General features: G+C 42.8%; 1 protein-coding gene across 1 annotated transcript in view; it reads right to left on the minus strand.

Annotated features, from left to right (window-relative positions):
- Positions 1 to 4633: 4633 nt before the first annotated feature.
- Positions 4634 to 15815, minus strand: part of LOC115783931 (trinucleotide repeat-containing gene 6A protein) — a 33017-nt gene continuing 21835 nt past the window's right edge. Inside the window, exons 7-26 of the mRNA XM_030734938.1 lie at positions 15557 to 15761; positions 14971 to 15443; positions 14698 to 14829; positions 14377 to 14520; positions 11575 to 11760; positions 11244 to 11404; positions 11031 to 11108; positions 10524 to 10691; positions 8770 to 8889; positions 8466 to 8603; positions 8234 to 8308; positions 7968 to 8142; positions 7601 to 7729; positions 7210 to 7377; positions 6986 to 7126; positions 6795 to 6902; positions 6396 to 6623; positions 5938 to 6008; positions 5674 to 5813; positions 4634 to 5301 (exon numbers count right to left, since the gene is read on the minus strand). Coding sequence (XP_030590798.1) covers positions 4953 to 5301; positions 5674 to 5813; positions 5938 to 6008; positions 6396 to 6623; positions 6795 to 6902; positions 6986 to 7126; positions 7210 to 7377; positions 7601 to 7729; positions 7968 to 8142; positions 8234 to 8308; positions 8466 to 8603; positions 8770 to 8889; positions 10524 to 10691; positions 11031 to 11108; positions 11244 to 11404; positions 11575 to 11760; positions 14377 to 14520; positions 14698 to 14829; positions 14971 to 15443; positions 15557 to 15761 — 3389 coding nt within the window. The 3' untranslated portion in view covers positions 4634 to 4952. The remainder of the gene's footprint in view (positions 5302 to 5673; positions 5814 to 5937; positions 6009 to 6395; positions 6624 to 6794; positions 6903 to 6985; positions 7127 to 7209; positions 7378 to 7600; positions 7730 to 7967; positions 8143 to 8233; positions 8309 to 8465; positions 8604 to 8769; positions 8890 to 10523; positions 10692 to 11030; positions 11109 to 11243; positions 11405 to 11574; positions 11761 to 14376; positions 14521 to 14697; positions 14830 to 14970; positions 15444 to 15556; positions 15762 to 15815) is intronic.

A 15815-nucleotide genomic window follows, 5' to 3' on the forward strand; every position in this document is an offset into this window, starting at 1 on the left:
TCATATATATATATATATATATTTTATATATATAGTTTCAACAGTCTCCCAAAGCAATGTGCATAATAGGTTTACAGGTGATCCAACTACACACTGTGGATTGATAGAATCTCTATAAAAAAAAGCACTGTAGTCGTGTAAAATTTGCAGTTTCACCGGCTTCGCTCCCCTCGGTGTGTCGAGGAGACGGCGAGCTGCGAGAAATCGACAAATGGACTTTTGCAAATCTTAACCTGTACTCCTCTCCTGCTACAACTGGCCCACCGTTTGCTAGGTAATAAAGGTTTTTCAGTTTGGATTATTATTATTATTAGTAGTAGTAGCTGTACTAGCTGTACAATTTAACGATGGCACAACATGTTTGAGGAATATTACTGGGAATCCCATTTCAGCTATGTTTACTCATTTTTTTGGGAATTTTTTTTTTGTTTTGTTTTGTTTTATTTAAAGAACACAAAAAAAAAAAAAGAAAAACCCAAGGTGGACATGGAAGCCTGGGTTCAACACTCCACTGCATAGTCTCTCTGAGCAACACCCACCCTTACCCCTGATAAACCCACCCTCCCCGCCCGCCCACATCTTTGTGCTGGTTAGACTAAAGCTTTTCAGGGTTTGTTTGTGTTCATACTAAATGTAAAACAAGAAAAGACAGCAGGTTCTCACAGTTTTTGTGTTTTTTTTTTTTTTTTTTTTTTTTTTTTTTTTTTTTCCTGTCAAAAAAATAAGCCTTAGCGCTTTCTGATCGACTGTAGGAGCCGTCAGGTGTGTTATGATATAATATAGCATTTAACTCACAGGACATTTAAGTCAAGAGAAACACAAAAGAGTCACATTATTTTTTTTTTCTTAAACATTAAAAAGTAGTAGAGTATCACCAGCCAGCTTCCCTCCTCTCCTGTCCGCTACTTCCTTTCTTTCCTCGTTTCCTCCCCTCGTCTGGCCCTGTCGGGAAGCTGCTTGGCAGCCCTGGGGATTGTACATTGCTCGTGGTGGTTTTCACTTTACTAAAAAGGTTTTCCTCACATCATCCTTTTGCAAATGACAATTTTTTTTTCTTCAAGCATTTAATATTGTCCAGCTTTTTAAGAACACATATGCACACATACACAACTACCAAAAAAAAAAAAAAAAAGAATCAATCCCTTTCCTTCCCTCCCTCCTCGATTTGGCATGATGATGATGATGATGATGATGTGTTCTCACTCATTCTCTCTCACAAACACGCACAGGCTGACAGTAGATACAAAAGAGATTATGGAACCAAAACAGTAACAACATTATTGAGAGGCATTTTACAGACGTTGCTTGTCCCTTCTCTAAACAGCAGAGCAATGCTACCTCCTGAATTGCTGATCTGGGGACAGCCGTTGTCCTGATAATGGTAAAAGAAAAGGATACTGAGGAGGGACAAAGCTGCTCCCGAATCAGCATCAGGAAAGGCACATTGCCAAAAATCAGAATGAACAAAGTGTAATTTCATTGAGCAGAAAGGGAATATAGACAGTTTAGAGTCCACTCGCCCCCCCTTTTAGACCTCCTGTCAGTTATGAGTCTCCTCTCCCTGTAGTTAAGCTTAGGAGTTGGAGAGGAGGAGCTGATCTTGGATAAGCCAGTGAGGAGGCAAAGTGCAACCCTTTGTCCCTGAAAAGCCAGGAAGAAGCAGCCAATCACGAGTCATGTCCCGTCCTCGCCTGAGTCACAAAGAGAAGCCTCGCCTCGTTTCAGTCAAACTCAAGACACGAGCATCTTTGCGGCAACAGCCGCCATCAACACCACGACAGCAGTAGTTGCTGCTCTGATTTTCTAATTTTTTTTTGCTCCTCATCCACAATTTAGAGGCTCCGCTGTCTTTTATACTTTTATGAACCGTTTCAGCTACATTCTGGCCCAGCTCAAGCAGCCAGAGGTGAACCTGATACACCTCGCTCCCTCACCAGGACCAACAAAGCACCATCTTCTCGAATCACAGTACACACATGCACACGCACACACACTACCCTGTCAAACACTCTCAGGCACACCTTTTCCATCAGACAGACCTGAAAACCCAAACATCTGTCTCAGCTTCGCATTCTGCTCGCACGGCCTTTTTCTCTAAAATCCACCCAAGTGCAAAATCCAAGGCTCCTCAGTTCAATTTGTCAGATTAAAAATAACTCAAAAAAAAAAGAAAAAAGTTCAGATGTTCCACTTGATAACAACAGTTCAACACAATGACAACGAGCGCAAAGATCTGGAATTAAGTAAACTAATTTTTTTTTGTATGATTGAATTATTTGGTAGAGAGCGGTTCAATACTGGCACACACCACTGTCAAGTCTGGCTAATACTCAGGGTTCTGTCTCACTACGTATGCTCTGAAGTTGTTAAATATTCACAGCTAAGCTTAAAAACAACTAAAGCTTCTAGTACTTCTGAAATAAAAACCTGTATCGGAGAGGAGGAATGGGGGGGGGAGACATGCATGAATAAACAGGCTTAACACAAAATCACTACACGATGAAAAAAAAAAGAAATTAAGGTCCATGGCTTCACTAATGCTGACTCCTCGTTCATGCACTCTCTGAAGCTTCGCCCCCCCCCCACCACCACCATAGGAACATACTGTGCATCATAGTAACTAAACAATCACTGGTAGATAAATCTGTATTCTGAAGACAAACGCCACTGGTGGATTTACATTCACACTGTTCTCACGCAACCTCCAATTCACATCTGCCGGTACAGAACGGACTAATACACACACATATGCACGCACAGACACACACGCGCACGTCAGGAACTTCAGATGAGTACCCCACCCTCCCCCGACCCAAAGGAAAGAAAATAAAACAGTACAATACAATCATATTCATTTTGTAAACAGGTAGAAGCCACTTGACTTGTTGTTGCATCTTCGGACACAATTAGGATCAAGGCAATGAAATGTGGACGACTTTTGCACTGTTAAAATATTCTCTTCAACCAAAACAAATTTTTTTTTTTGTAATTTTTGTTTTTTCTTCGTTCCTTTTTTTTTTTAAAAACACCATTTGTGGCAATGAGAAAAATTTAAAATAAAAAGCGAGTAATGTTTGTTAAACATTTAAAACATTGTGTGACACACAGTAAAATAGGGAAAAAAATAAAATAAACACCTCTCAGTAGGCCATGTGAATGCGAGAGGCTACAGTATGCATAGATACAGATTCGCCTTTCTCTTGGTTTATAAGTCTGACAAGACAACGATTTTCCACTCAGTCACGCACTCACGCATTTAACACTCCCCACTTTTGATTTTTTTTTTTTTTTTTTTTTTAATAACATCAGTGGAGTGGAGGAGGAGAGAGAGAGTGCCGGGAGTGTCCTCGACCCCCCTCTCGCCGCATTAGGACTCTCCCCCTCCCTCAAAAGACAGCATATTGAAAGCAGTGTGTTGAGCTTCTCCAGCTTAAAGCAGTTATTTGGCAGAGAGAGAGAAAAAACACAAACTTACAGACCTATACATAGTTTTCAGTGCTAGAAGTTGTATTTTCCTTTCCTACAAGGAGTAGTAGTTTTTTTTTTTTTGTTTTTGTTTTTTTTTTTTTAATTCAACTACAAGGGGGGGAAAACTGGCTTGATTTCCTGAGAACCATTGCTGGTTATTTAGCAGACAAAGAGGAATAGTTCAAATAACCAACGCCATGGCCAAAAACACTGATCCGAATTCCCAGAGTTACAAAGCATCGTCTTCATCCTCAGTAAGAGTTAAATTTTTTTTCCTTGTTTGTTTTTAAAAATTTTTATAATTTTTTAAGCGGTTTTTAAAATTTTTTTGTGCATTTTTTCTATTATATTCCATCTTCTCTTTAAAATGAAGAATGAACACACTTTCTGCCTCCTAAGTCTTGTAAACAAGAGGTTGCAGTGTGGCACCTCCAAAACATTGAAAGCCTATTCTGAAAGTGCTGTTCCCCCACCCACACCAACCTGCCCACCAAGGGGATAATGGGAGGGTGGGGGGGCTTGCTAGATAGGCTCTGCCTCCCTACATTAGGGTGGGCAGAGCTTACTAGTCCCAGCTGCGGCTACAGTCCTTTGCACTGCAGAGCTCAACTTTCTTTAGTTTTAAAACAAAATTGGTGCAATACTTTTAATGTCACTTGAACTATCACCAGATAATCATCCTAACTCAGGTTTAATTCTTTAACTATCTGTTGATCTTGAACTCCACGACAACGCAGTAAGGTAGGCGTGCCAAGGCAGAGAGGAGCGCACACATACTCATTCACAGCTCACGTGCACACACACACAGTAATTCCACACACACACACAGTAAGGACCTCAATGAGTAAACAGCTACACTGGAAAAAACTGGCTGCTCCCTCTATATTGCAGATTATATATATATATATATATATATATATATATATATATATATATATATATATATACATACATACATATACATATATATACTGAGGAAAAAAAAAACACATTCAGTGCAAAGTTAAAAAAAGCTCATACTCCAACATTGTCAGCAAACAAATGCAAAAAAAGAAAAAAAAAAAAAAAAAAGTAAAAACAAAAAAAAAGTGTTAAAAGAATTGGAATTCAAAAAAACATGACGAATGAAATAAAAAATATATATAATAATGAGCTCGATTGAAGCTTTTTTTTTTTTTTTTTTTTCGGTCTGAAAGAGCACTACCTGGAGGCAAATATCCATCCGTTCACATTATAGAATTGGCCTGCATGATTCAAGTATTCCGACTGATATGTTTTTGGGCTAAAACAAAGTGGACATATGTGCAGAGAGAGAAACGTAACTTGTTTTCCACAGGGGAGACCCCGTTTTGTTGAATATCTTGTAAATGAGAGAGTCCAACTAGTGCCATTGCATTTATATAACTACATTTTTGTCTCTATTCTGCTGATTATTGAGAATTCTCTACTGACCCTTCACCGAGCCTGTTTGATTGACAGGCAGATCACATGGAGTCCCCGCCCCCTGTCAGGTGATCTACTGGGAGGAAGGAGGTGATTGGAGAAGGGCTGCTGATCCTCCCTGCCTCGGTGCCACCAGGGGTCCCCCACAGGCTACTGGAATAGTTGGGCCCACCCCAGAGGGAGGAGCTGTGGAGGTCGCTGCTGTTCCACTGGTTAGGTTCAGAAGCGCGGCTTGGAAAGGGGTGAGACTGATCCATTCTGCTCTGTGAAGAGCCAATGGTCTGCCAGCCAGAGGAGGGAGTGGCCAATGACTGCCCTTGTGCAAAGAAACGGCTGATTTCCTCCTCGCTGGCAAACTCAGCCAGAATAGTAGTGTTCCCCAAAACACACCTGTAGCAACACAGTAGGTGAGATAAAGCGTGACTGTTTGGCACTACAAAGCACCCTGTGGCTCTTTAACAATTTAAACTACCTTTAAATACACTTCGATAGCAAAATTTTTGCATACATGGAGTAGGTCAACTACTCCCAATTCCTCCCTTTATTTTTGAAGTATTTGATCAGAGGAATGCCTGGATTTGTCTATAAAACTGAAAATTTCTCTCTCCAGCCATTATGTGTGCAGGAGACATCTGACTAAGTGTGAAAAATCCATATATAGCAGGCATTCCATTAACATCCTCATTTTATTCAAGGTCACCTGCTCTAAGACAAGCCGAATAAAGAAAGATAGATTTCTGTATTTGTGGTTGATGCCCTTACATGTGCAGGCTCTTTTGGGCCTTAGCGGCCTCATCCTTGGAGCTGTAGCATACCACAGCATTACCATGTGGCAGGTTGAGGTGGAATGTGATCAGAGGGCCGTGCTGCATGCACAGGGTCCTCAGTGTAGAGCCGTCAATCTGGGAGAACAAAAAGGTTGAGGTTAAACAGGGAAGGTGATAACAGGAGAGAAATATATAAGAAATGGAACTAATGATCGTGACAAGTGTGAGTAAAATGCTGAGAGAATGAACATACAACTACCTGAGGTGTGAGATTTTTCAGAACAAGCCATTGGGTTCTCCCTGAGCTGCTGCTGTCACCCCAACTGGAACCTGTCAATACACATAGCAAGGAGTCATTCATTAGCTAGAATAGGATGCTTTTATGCTAAATAAATGAGTGCATGTATAATAAGTTTATAACAAGGGGAATCTCTACATATCCTAAGAGATCTAAATAGTTCTGCCACGCTGTGCATCAGAATAACTATGAAATCACAAATTCTTATTTGAGGCAGCATACAGTGATCAATGTGCCGAAATAGGACAAAATAAAATGCAGCACTAAAACAAGCGGTCATATTGTTCATTCTTGCCAGAAAAATAATATTGTGGTCTCTAACCAGCTTTTGGTCTGTTGATTTAACAAGTCTGTTCTGCCTATTTCACAGAACAGATTTAAAGTAAAAAACATTTCTGTAAAGGGTACACTTCTCTTACCAGGCGTGTATCTGGACTCAGTGGAGCCCCAGCCCCCCAGCCTCAGGGCAGAGCCATCCCAGCCAGAGGAGGGAGGGTTGGGCTTCTGGCTGGTGAGGCCAGGTGGTGGTCTGGAGGGGGCTGCCACAGAGAGCGCCTTGGGAGGCAGGGGGACCTTCCAAAGCTCATGAGCTAGGGAGGAGTTGGACACACTGCCGGCGGGAGACCACTTTGACTCACTGGGTCTGGCTGCATGGTGAGAGAAGGAAAACAACCTGTTTACCTACTGTCCTTTTCTCAGATTTGCCAAGTAGCTTTTTAAGAAAGATTTTTAAAGGGAATAAACGGGAAATATGCAGAAAATATCTCTAGATTTAAACTTCACTAAAGCAGATCCAAATTACAAACAGCAACACAAACCTGAAGTGCTTTGTGCTGTACTGGTGAGGGAACCGCTGTGGCTGGAGGCACGAATGGATGACCAGGCACTGTTAGAAGGCATCGTGGTGTTCAGTGATGAGGATGGCCCTGGAAACATCAGGAGGAGGGTCAGTGTCGGTCAATGTTAAAGTCATTGTTAGTGGTAGTAATTTGTCATGTATGCGACCTACCGTTGTTCCTGTCCCTGAGGTGGTCTGTGTCGCGGACGGTGTTGATGGAGAGGTTGTTGATGACACTGCCTGGGGTCACATAAGGGTCAGTCTCAGGGTCAATGTTGGGGTAACCTTTCCAAGGCTCCCCGGGCCGGAACTCTGAGGACAAAAACACACGCAGACATTAGCAGGGTTCAAAGCAAACAATTTAGTAGTCTAGGTGTATTTAAAGGAGTCTGTACCTGGGGGCCAGGTGACAGTGTTTCCATGGGGCGGGGGGGAGTTGGCACGAGGTGGCCAGCCATCGCCCACCGAGCCCATTGATTGGCCGGGAGGACTCAGGGGAGAGGGGCCAGGAGAAATTAAGTCATAGATGGAGTCCTCCAGACGCAGCCCAGACGACATAGCACCTGTGGGACAAACAAGCATGTGAACATTTAAAGGGTAAATTTTACATCTGCAGAAAGTGAAAGTGCAGGGACGCTTTATTTACTTTCAAACCAATGTTTTGAAATCTTTACATAGCCCACACACCACAAATACACCTCATCACCTCCTCTCCAAGAAAGCCAGTGATTGTTCAAACAATAACACAGCATGCAGTGCCACAAACTATAAGCAGTTCTTCTGTACCAGGTTTGCTGTTCTGCTCCGGAGGGTCTGTAGCCCAAAGTTTCTTCAGTCTGGACTGGGGTGGCTCTTTATAGCTCACTCCACCACCAACACCCATGTCCAGGGGTACATTCAGGTTAGAATTCAAGTCTGAGAAACAGGACAAAAGGAGAGAAAATATTTACTTTATTTAAATACATGCCAACCGTTATTCAAGAACTCATTGCATAATTTAAAGGCAGAAATATAACCCTAAAGAATTGTCCTACTCATGTGCAGATCATTTTCTTAAAAAAAAAAAAAAGAGATCTGAAGAAAGAAAAAAAAAAAAAAATCCCAGCCTTGCTCCTACACCAATCTGTAATAACAGCAGCAGAAGTTAACTTACTTAAAGGGAAGTTGCTGAAGGATCCAAGAGCAGCTGCATCCTTCAGCATCTCAGGGGTGTTGTGGGACATGTAGTTATCCAGGTACGGTTTGAGGGGTGCAGCCGGTTTCAGCAGCGAGGGGTCCATATGTCGTGGTGGCTGCATCAGTGATGGAGACGAACCAACTGGACGTGTCTAAGGACAGAACGTGGAAGGTTAGAGAAAGCAACCAAGGATGCAAGACTACTGTAACCCTGAGTGTAATTTAGCAGGTTCAGACACACACCTGTTCAGTCTGACGTCCCATAGGGATGGGTCTCTGGCTTTGAACCTTCTGCTGTTGCTGCTGGAGGATAAGACGCTGACAGACGAGAAAATGTTCTAAATCATCATGTCATTAATGTTACAGTCACGAATTTTGGCTCTGTTTCTGCAAAGTCATTTTGAGGTAAAAACCAGAAATAACAGTCTAAAGCCATGCCACATTTTGCTACCACTTTTCTTCTACTGATGTCTACCTGTAACTGGTTGATCTGGTTGATCTGGTTGATCTGGTTGAGCTGTGTCAGCTGGTTGAGAACAGCCATCTGCTGAGGGCCAAACAGAGGGTTCAGACCGCCATTACCTCCCGGGTACTTCAACAGGGATGAAGAAACCTGGACACAACAATTTGGGACTGAATGGTGATGCACTTTAAGTAAAATGGAACACCCCTTAGTACCATGACAGAGATAAGTCACATGTAAACTTAATTTTGCAGCATAAAACAGGAGGAGGAGTGGGTACAAAAGCAGGTGTTCTCTATATTTTTGTGTGAGGTACCTGAGCGGGCAGGATGGGTGGAGGCACTTGGTTACGAAGATTGGGTTGAGGAGGGGGTTGGGACTGGGGGCCACCTCGGCCCTGTGCTACGGTGTTGCCACCCAACATTGGGTTTACATTCTGAGCAGAGGGAAACAAATGCAAATGGTTAAACAGTGTACAAAAAAACAAGCTTGATACAAGAGCAATCAAAATGAATCCTAACCACTGTTAGAGACTCGTGTTAGCGCCATCAAAACTGGCCAAAAATTACACTGATTTTACAAAACCAAACATAAAACCCTAGAATCCAACCATTTGAATATCACGACATCCACTAGAGGGCAAACATATACAACGAGAGAGATATTTTACAGCTGAGGCTTAAAGCCAACAACACTTTCTCTGGAGCCGAGTTGGAAATTCTCTGCCATCATTCTCACAGTTGATGAATTATTCCAGACCTAAGATAAGATAAAACTTTAATGATCCCACAAAGGGGAAATTTGCGCATTACAGCAGCTCAGTACAGAAGCTGACCCCCTGCTGGGCCTAAGCATCATTTTTAAACAGGCTACAATCATTAAGTTGGTCAGCTGTTGCCATTAACTGTTTTCTTAACCACAAGAGCCTGAAAATTGTTCATCAACTGATATTCACACATTTATTTTCATACCCAAACTACAACAGGTCAGTTATCGCTCTCTCTGACCTCTGCATCCAAGACCTACTTCACACAGCTGTCACATACCATACTGCGGGAGAACAGAGGATCATTAACCCCCCCAGCAGTGCTGTGTGTACACATTTCTGGTGGAAATCCAGTTTTGCATTCTGTGCCGCTCAGGAGAAAGATTGCCACCACTATTACTCATGTGATGGAGGGCAAGTCACTGATTTTACCCTTTCTTCACATCAAGAGGCAAACCTTTGTATCAAAAAGGGATTTTCCAAAGTCTCAAGACAACTACCTCTGCATCCTTCTTCACTCACCTGCCCAGCAGCCCCAGAACGAGAGTGGGAAGTAGATGGCCCAGAATTGAGACAAGGGACAGGTTGAGCAGAATTGGAAGGGGAAAGGCTCATGCTTTGATTGGAGGAGAGTTCATCAGAAGCTGGGATATCGTAAGCAGAGGGTGAAAGCTGCAGAAGCAAGGCCAGGTACACAGTAGATGGACGGCAAGCACACAGGGACAGGAAGCACATCAGCAGCAAAAGAAGCACAGAGGGAAGAAGAAAAGAAGAAAGTTAATTTTACTGAAGACAAGTTGAAGGTGGAGGAAAGAGAGATGTGGATAGAAGAAATAATGGCAGGGTGTGGGGACAGTGTAGGGGAGAGTGACAGAGCAAAAGAGGTATGAGAAGAATGAGAAGCCAGAAATAAGGATGCGAGCACAGTGGAAATGAGATGGCAGGATGAAATAAAAGCTTAAAGGTAGAAAAAGTGGTGTGAAAAGTAGCACTTTGTACTGAAGGAAATGCAGCAAAGCCAAACATAGCCACAACAGTTTGCACAGAATTGTGCTTGCTTCTAGTAATGATGATACAAGATGATGCAAGTGGCAAGTATCAAATAAAACACTCATTTAAAAAAAGAACACAAGCAAGCTGCAGTGTATTAAAGCCTCCACTGTGAGGCAGTCTACAGCCAGAGAGACAGCCATTCTACACCTACTCCACTGTAACAGCAGACCATTTTCCTTAGTCCTACATATACAGCATACCTGTGGAATGAGTACACTAGACACATGTACTCTGTTCACACTTGTGCATACCTTGTCATAGTAAGGACTGCGATCCATGGTGGACTCCTTGTGGAGCTGGTGTCGGGACCCAGGATTCTTGCCCATAACTCCATTAAAGTCCCCAACACTGCCTATGTCCATACGCTTGTCCTGCATGATCCCTGCTCCAGTCTTAATGGAGTCATCAGCGGAGTCCCTCTGCAAGAGGGAAGCCAAGAAAATGTGATTACGAAGACAGAACAGCATAAATTTTGCATTCTTTAACTAGGGCATAACACATTTAAAAAACTAAACAGTTCAGCATGCTTTAACAACAGATGTTTCATTCGGTGGAAACTAAATGCCTTTAAACAAATTCTGATCAAGTACTGAGATTAACAAGTGTCTCACTGCGAATGGAAAGCATTCCTCTGTACTTACAGCTTCTGTTTTTGCTTCCGAAACACTACTTTCATTAAGAAAGTTATCAATAGCTCCATGTGTGCTAGAAGGACACAAACACAGGGAATATTTAACTGAATAATTAATAATATTTACAGAGAAGTTCATGCTGTTGAACTGGTTGATGAAAGGTTTCATCCAGGGATCTTCCTGTTTGTTGACTGGTTTGTTCATCTGAAACAGAGTGAACAAAGGAGTAACATTAGGACTGCTTTTTAAAAACTGCTTACCATGAAAGCAAAAAACTAAGCACTTCACTAAAATGTCTTGTTTCAGATGGACAAATGTGGAAAGATGAGATAAACAAACCTTAGTTGAGCTTTTATGCTTGTAGTTCCAGGTGCTTTGGTCATGGGGTCTGCTGTCTTGTTGACTGTTGCTCCACATGCCAATCTCCACTTCCTCTTCCTGGTCCCAGCTATTTCCCACCTCCTCACCACACCATGTATCCATACGCTTGGGACCTGGGGCTATCATGAAGGGAAGGAGAGATGTAAAAACCAATTACCAAAAGCTAACTCATTATAGGGGAAATTCTCTCTTCTGCCATGCTACAGTCAGACCAGATTGATTCTTATTTTAAGGTGTACTCCTTGGAAGTTCATAACTTTTACTTTAAAAACTTCCTGAGTGCACATACCAGACTTATGCTGACTGCCCCATCCAGACCCAGACTCTCTGCTATCCCTGCTGTCATTCCAACTGTAGCTGCTGTCATTGGGCTTTCCCCAAGCAGATGTCCCGTTGTCCACAGTCACAGGCGGAGCAGCACTGGGGTCTCCCCATGATGAGGGCTCCTTCTGCGGGGTGTATGGCTCACCCCAACCTGAAGAACAAAGGATGTACTCATTGAGTGTATAGTTTCTGTGATGTAGTCTACTTATATACTTAAACACTATTAAAGATCTCAGAGTTGCAATATTAGGCCAGTTGTAAAGTGTATTGAATTATATTAAAAAAGGTGGGAAGATCAAATTTAAATTTTCAAATGTACAACAATGCTGCTAGCCCCCCCCCAAGAAGTGGAGAATATACCTTTAGGTGATGGCAACACTCCCTGGTAAACCCTATATCCACTCACTTATGTAAGCAGTGTTTTCTTTAACGCTTGTGGATGTGCAGATGTCATTGCAGGACACTATACCCTTTGAAATGTAACAGAATGCGTGCTCAAGAAAGTGCATGTATGAGTTCAAAAGGCTCTTGTTACAGCTGACCACACAGGCCCGTTACTTTCTCCCTCCACAGGACACATTTGGGGAGATGCCAGGGATACCTCCCTGTAAAAATAGGACAGATCATGGGGTGGCCTCCGGCACTAATGTTCTGCATCTGACTTGGCATGTTCACGCACGTATGCACGCCTAACACTGCATACAAGCATACACACACTGACAGATTGACAAAAAAACGGCAGATTCACATAGCCACAAACTGGCATATCCATGCAGCAACTGAAGCAGATGTACATACAAATTGACAACCAGTAACTACAATCTTTTGCTTCATTTCTGTTGACTTCAATGCATCAGCTGACAAGAATCCAAAGGAAATTTTAACCACAATGCATGTGTTTGCGAGTGTGTATGAATGAGTTTGAATATTTGATTTCATTTGATTACATGTACACCTTACTGCACAGTGAAATACATTTCCAATTTAGCTAAATGTATTGATCATTTCCTTTCAGTGACCCAGACTTTTTAACTTCACAAGGTAATAACCAAAAATTAACAAAAATAAATCAAAACCCACAAATTATTTTCTCAATACAGTAGTTCGTGAGATGGCCCCACCCTTCTCAGACATCCACTTCTCCAGTTAGCTCACTAAACCAGAAACCTTGAATAACCCCAACAGCCCCTCCTGCTTTTCTCCTTCTCAGGCCCCTTCCACAGAATAGCTGCCTGCTCGTTTTAGTTTTCCCATCTTACATTGGAACCCGTCCTATTTGCAAATCAACAGACCACCTCCTCTACCACTCATAGCCTCTCTAGCTCTGTTTTCCTGAAACCCATCAAAAGCCTGTGTTTCTACAGCAAGCAGAATTGGCGGGTGAACAAGAAAGGGAGGAGGGGAAGTTGGGGTGGGGGGTGGGGGGGGGGGGGGTGAGAGAAGAGAAAAATCGATGCTCTTAGCATTCCAAAGGGATGACTCAACTGGCTTTACAAAGAGCCTTCAACACAGACAACACTGTAGGGAAATGGGAGGGAATGGCTGTACATGTTTGGACTCTAGACATGCTTCTTTGCAAATTGTGTATGCCTTTGTATACATTTGAGAGTGTGCGCATTCACAGTGGTTTTATTTGTACTGTCTCACCACCTTTAAGACTTAATTTCTAGCCATCTGAATGACAGTGAGTTAGACTCGCACCTTTCTTACAAACTCCAATCACAAGGTTTGCATCATTTTTTTTTTTTTAAACACTGTCTCATGCCCTTATTAAGTCACATTAATATTAAAAAAAAAATCTGTGCATTATTCCAACCCAGAGTCTGGAGCATGAGAAGCTGCATAACATATTGAAAAATGAAAAGTTTCCACTCTGGCTAAAAACCACCGGAATACGTGATTAAGGCCCCGTTTACACAAAGCCGGTTTCACTGGAAACGGTGTCGTTTTGATGCATTTCAGCCTTTCGTTTACACGATAGCGTTTCAGAAAACATCCGCATTTACACGATGACATGTGAAACGATGTAGTTCCCATGCCAGGCCACAAGTTGGCATTGGTTTTCTCTTTGCAAAGTTTGTTTATGCAAGACGCGCATGCGTGGAGTGACACAGTAGGTAGTGCAGCAAATTGTTCATTATTTACAAAACGGCCAATGTGAGAGGTTTTGTGTGGACTGACGATGAGGTTGGATCGCTGGTGCACACAACGCTGAATTACAAAATGGTGAAAACACAAGAAAAGCATAAGAAGCACTCGTGAATCTGCGAGTACTGTTTATCAATTTGCGCGTGCACGAAAAACTGTGGCCGTCGCAACCATAGTGCGCATGTGCGAGTCGAGCGTTTTCAAATCACCCCGGTTTCAAGTGTTTACACGAGAACGCAAACCGGTGCGTTTCTGAAACGCTCCACTCTGGACCCCGTTTCCAAAACACATCGTTTTCACTCCGTTGTCGTGTAAACAGAAGGCCGAAACGCATCAAAACGACAACGTTTCAAAATGAAAACGGTCTCGTGTAAACGGCACCTAAAAAGATCTATTGTAACCTGGCAAACAATATTTTTGTGGGCCTAGACTACACAGTGAGAAAGTGTGGGTCTGTGGTGTAATGATTATGTTTTCACCTGTTTTAATGTTGTCTAGTCACATGCATGCATTTTTGTATGACAGTCCTTTTCTGTTTTTACAGTCAAAGTAAAGGACACGAGTGTGTTTGTACCTCGACTGTGTATTCATACAGGTGTGCAAACATTATCCAACCTACCAGAACTGCAGCTTTTGTCCTGGTTAAGATGCTGCATTGAGCTGTGGGCTGGGTGGGACTGGTGCTGAGGGGATGGGCCCATGGCCTCCTGGTCAGGCTGAGCAGTCCTGTTCCACATGTTGACAGACCCACCACTGTATTTGCCTAGAAAAATGTATTTTGAGTATTAGCTGAAAATGTTTCTTAATTTACCCCACGCCCCCATAAAAAAACAAAACAAAACAAAAAAAAACAAAAAAAAAAAAAAACACTCCAATTTCACACTACTAAATTAAAAACCATAAGATATTTAAGAAAACCTGCTATAAATTAAGTGTTTACCAGGGTCTCCCCAAGCTGCAGTTCCATCATCTATCTCCATCTTCCGGCGGATGGATTCTGGAGAAGGTTCTTCCCACCCAGTTGTCACTTCCTCCTTCTGACCTACTGTAGGCATAGGGCCTCCCAGCCAGCCTGTGATAGGAATAAATGAGCGAGTCATCAATTTTAGGCCCTCCCACTGAAAATTATTTTCCATACATACAATCTCTTTCAAAACTCCAAGCAGAATAACTTACAAAGCAAAGCATTTGATATGATATTCCTGATAACTACCTGTGGGCTTGTTCAGACCTTGGTTGACTCTGGACATGTTGGATTCAGGACCTTTTCCCCACTCATTAGAGGACTTAGGATTTGGCTCACCCCAGTTCTGGGCTCCACTGTTGTTCTTCGGTGTTTCAGCCCAGCCCTGAGTGGTACTCTGAGGACTGGGTTTGAGGACTGGGTCTCCCCAAGTGGAGCCTGGATTTGGAGTGCTCACGTCTGGAGTATTTGATCCTCCGCTTCCCACCCAGGTATTACTGCTGCTGGTGTTGGTTCGGCTCGGCTCGCTCCAACATCCAGAACCAGACCGGTCACTGTCACTGTCCCAGCCTACTGAACTTGCATTTTTTTGGGGCTCTCCCCAGTGGTTGCTGGAACTTGCTCTGGTAGCATCTCCACTGCCACCCCAAGTGTCACTTGCATTTCCACTGTTGGAACCCCAGCCCTGCTGTGGTTTGGAGGCATTAGTCCAGGTACTGGATCTAAAAAACACAAAAAAGGTGGCGTGTAAAGCATTAAACGGGGAATATCTAAAGCCTTTAAAAATATACTAAGCTATGTGACTTTTTTCCTTAATACTTATTTAATTAATTACCTGTCATCTTTGTTAATGTTGTTGCTCCAGGTGTTGCTACTGTTACTACCCTTGCAGCTGGCTCCATCATCCCAGCCACTCTGCCCACCTCCTCCATTCAGTGGGCCTTTGCTGTCCCAACCAGAAGTTGGTTTCTGCTCACCCCAACCAGAACTTCCAGTATCTATGGCTGAGCTGCCTGAGCTGCCTGGCCCACCCCCCCAGCCTGCAAGTACAGGAGATAGACATCAATTATTTTCTTACCTTGAGTTATCTGAAA

Source organism: Archocentrus centrarchus, chromosome 8, assembly GCF_007364275.1.
Source record: "Archocentrus centrarchus isolate MPI-CPG fArcCen1 chromosome 8, fArcCen1, whole genome shotgun sequence".
Taxonomy (NCBI): Eukaryota; Metazoa; Chordata; class Actinopteri; order Cichliformes; family Cichlidae; genus Archocentrus; species Archocentrus centrarchus.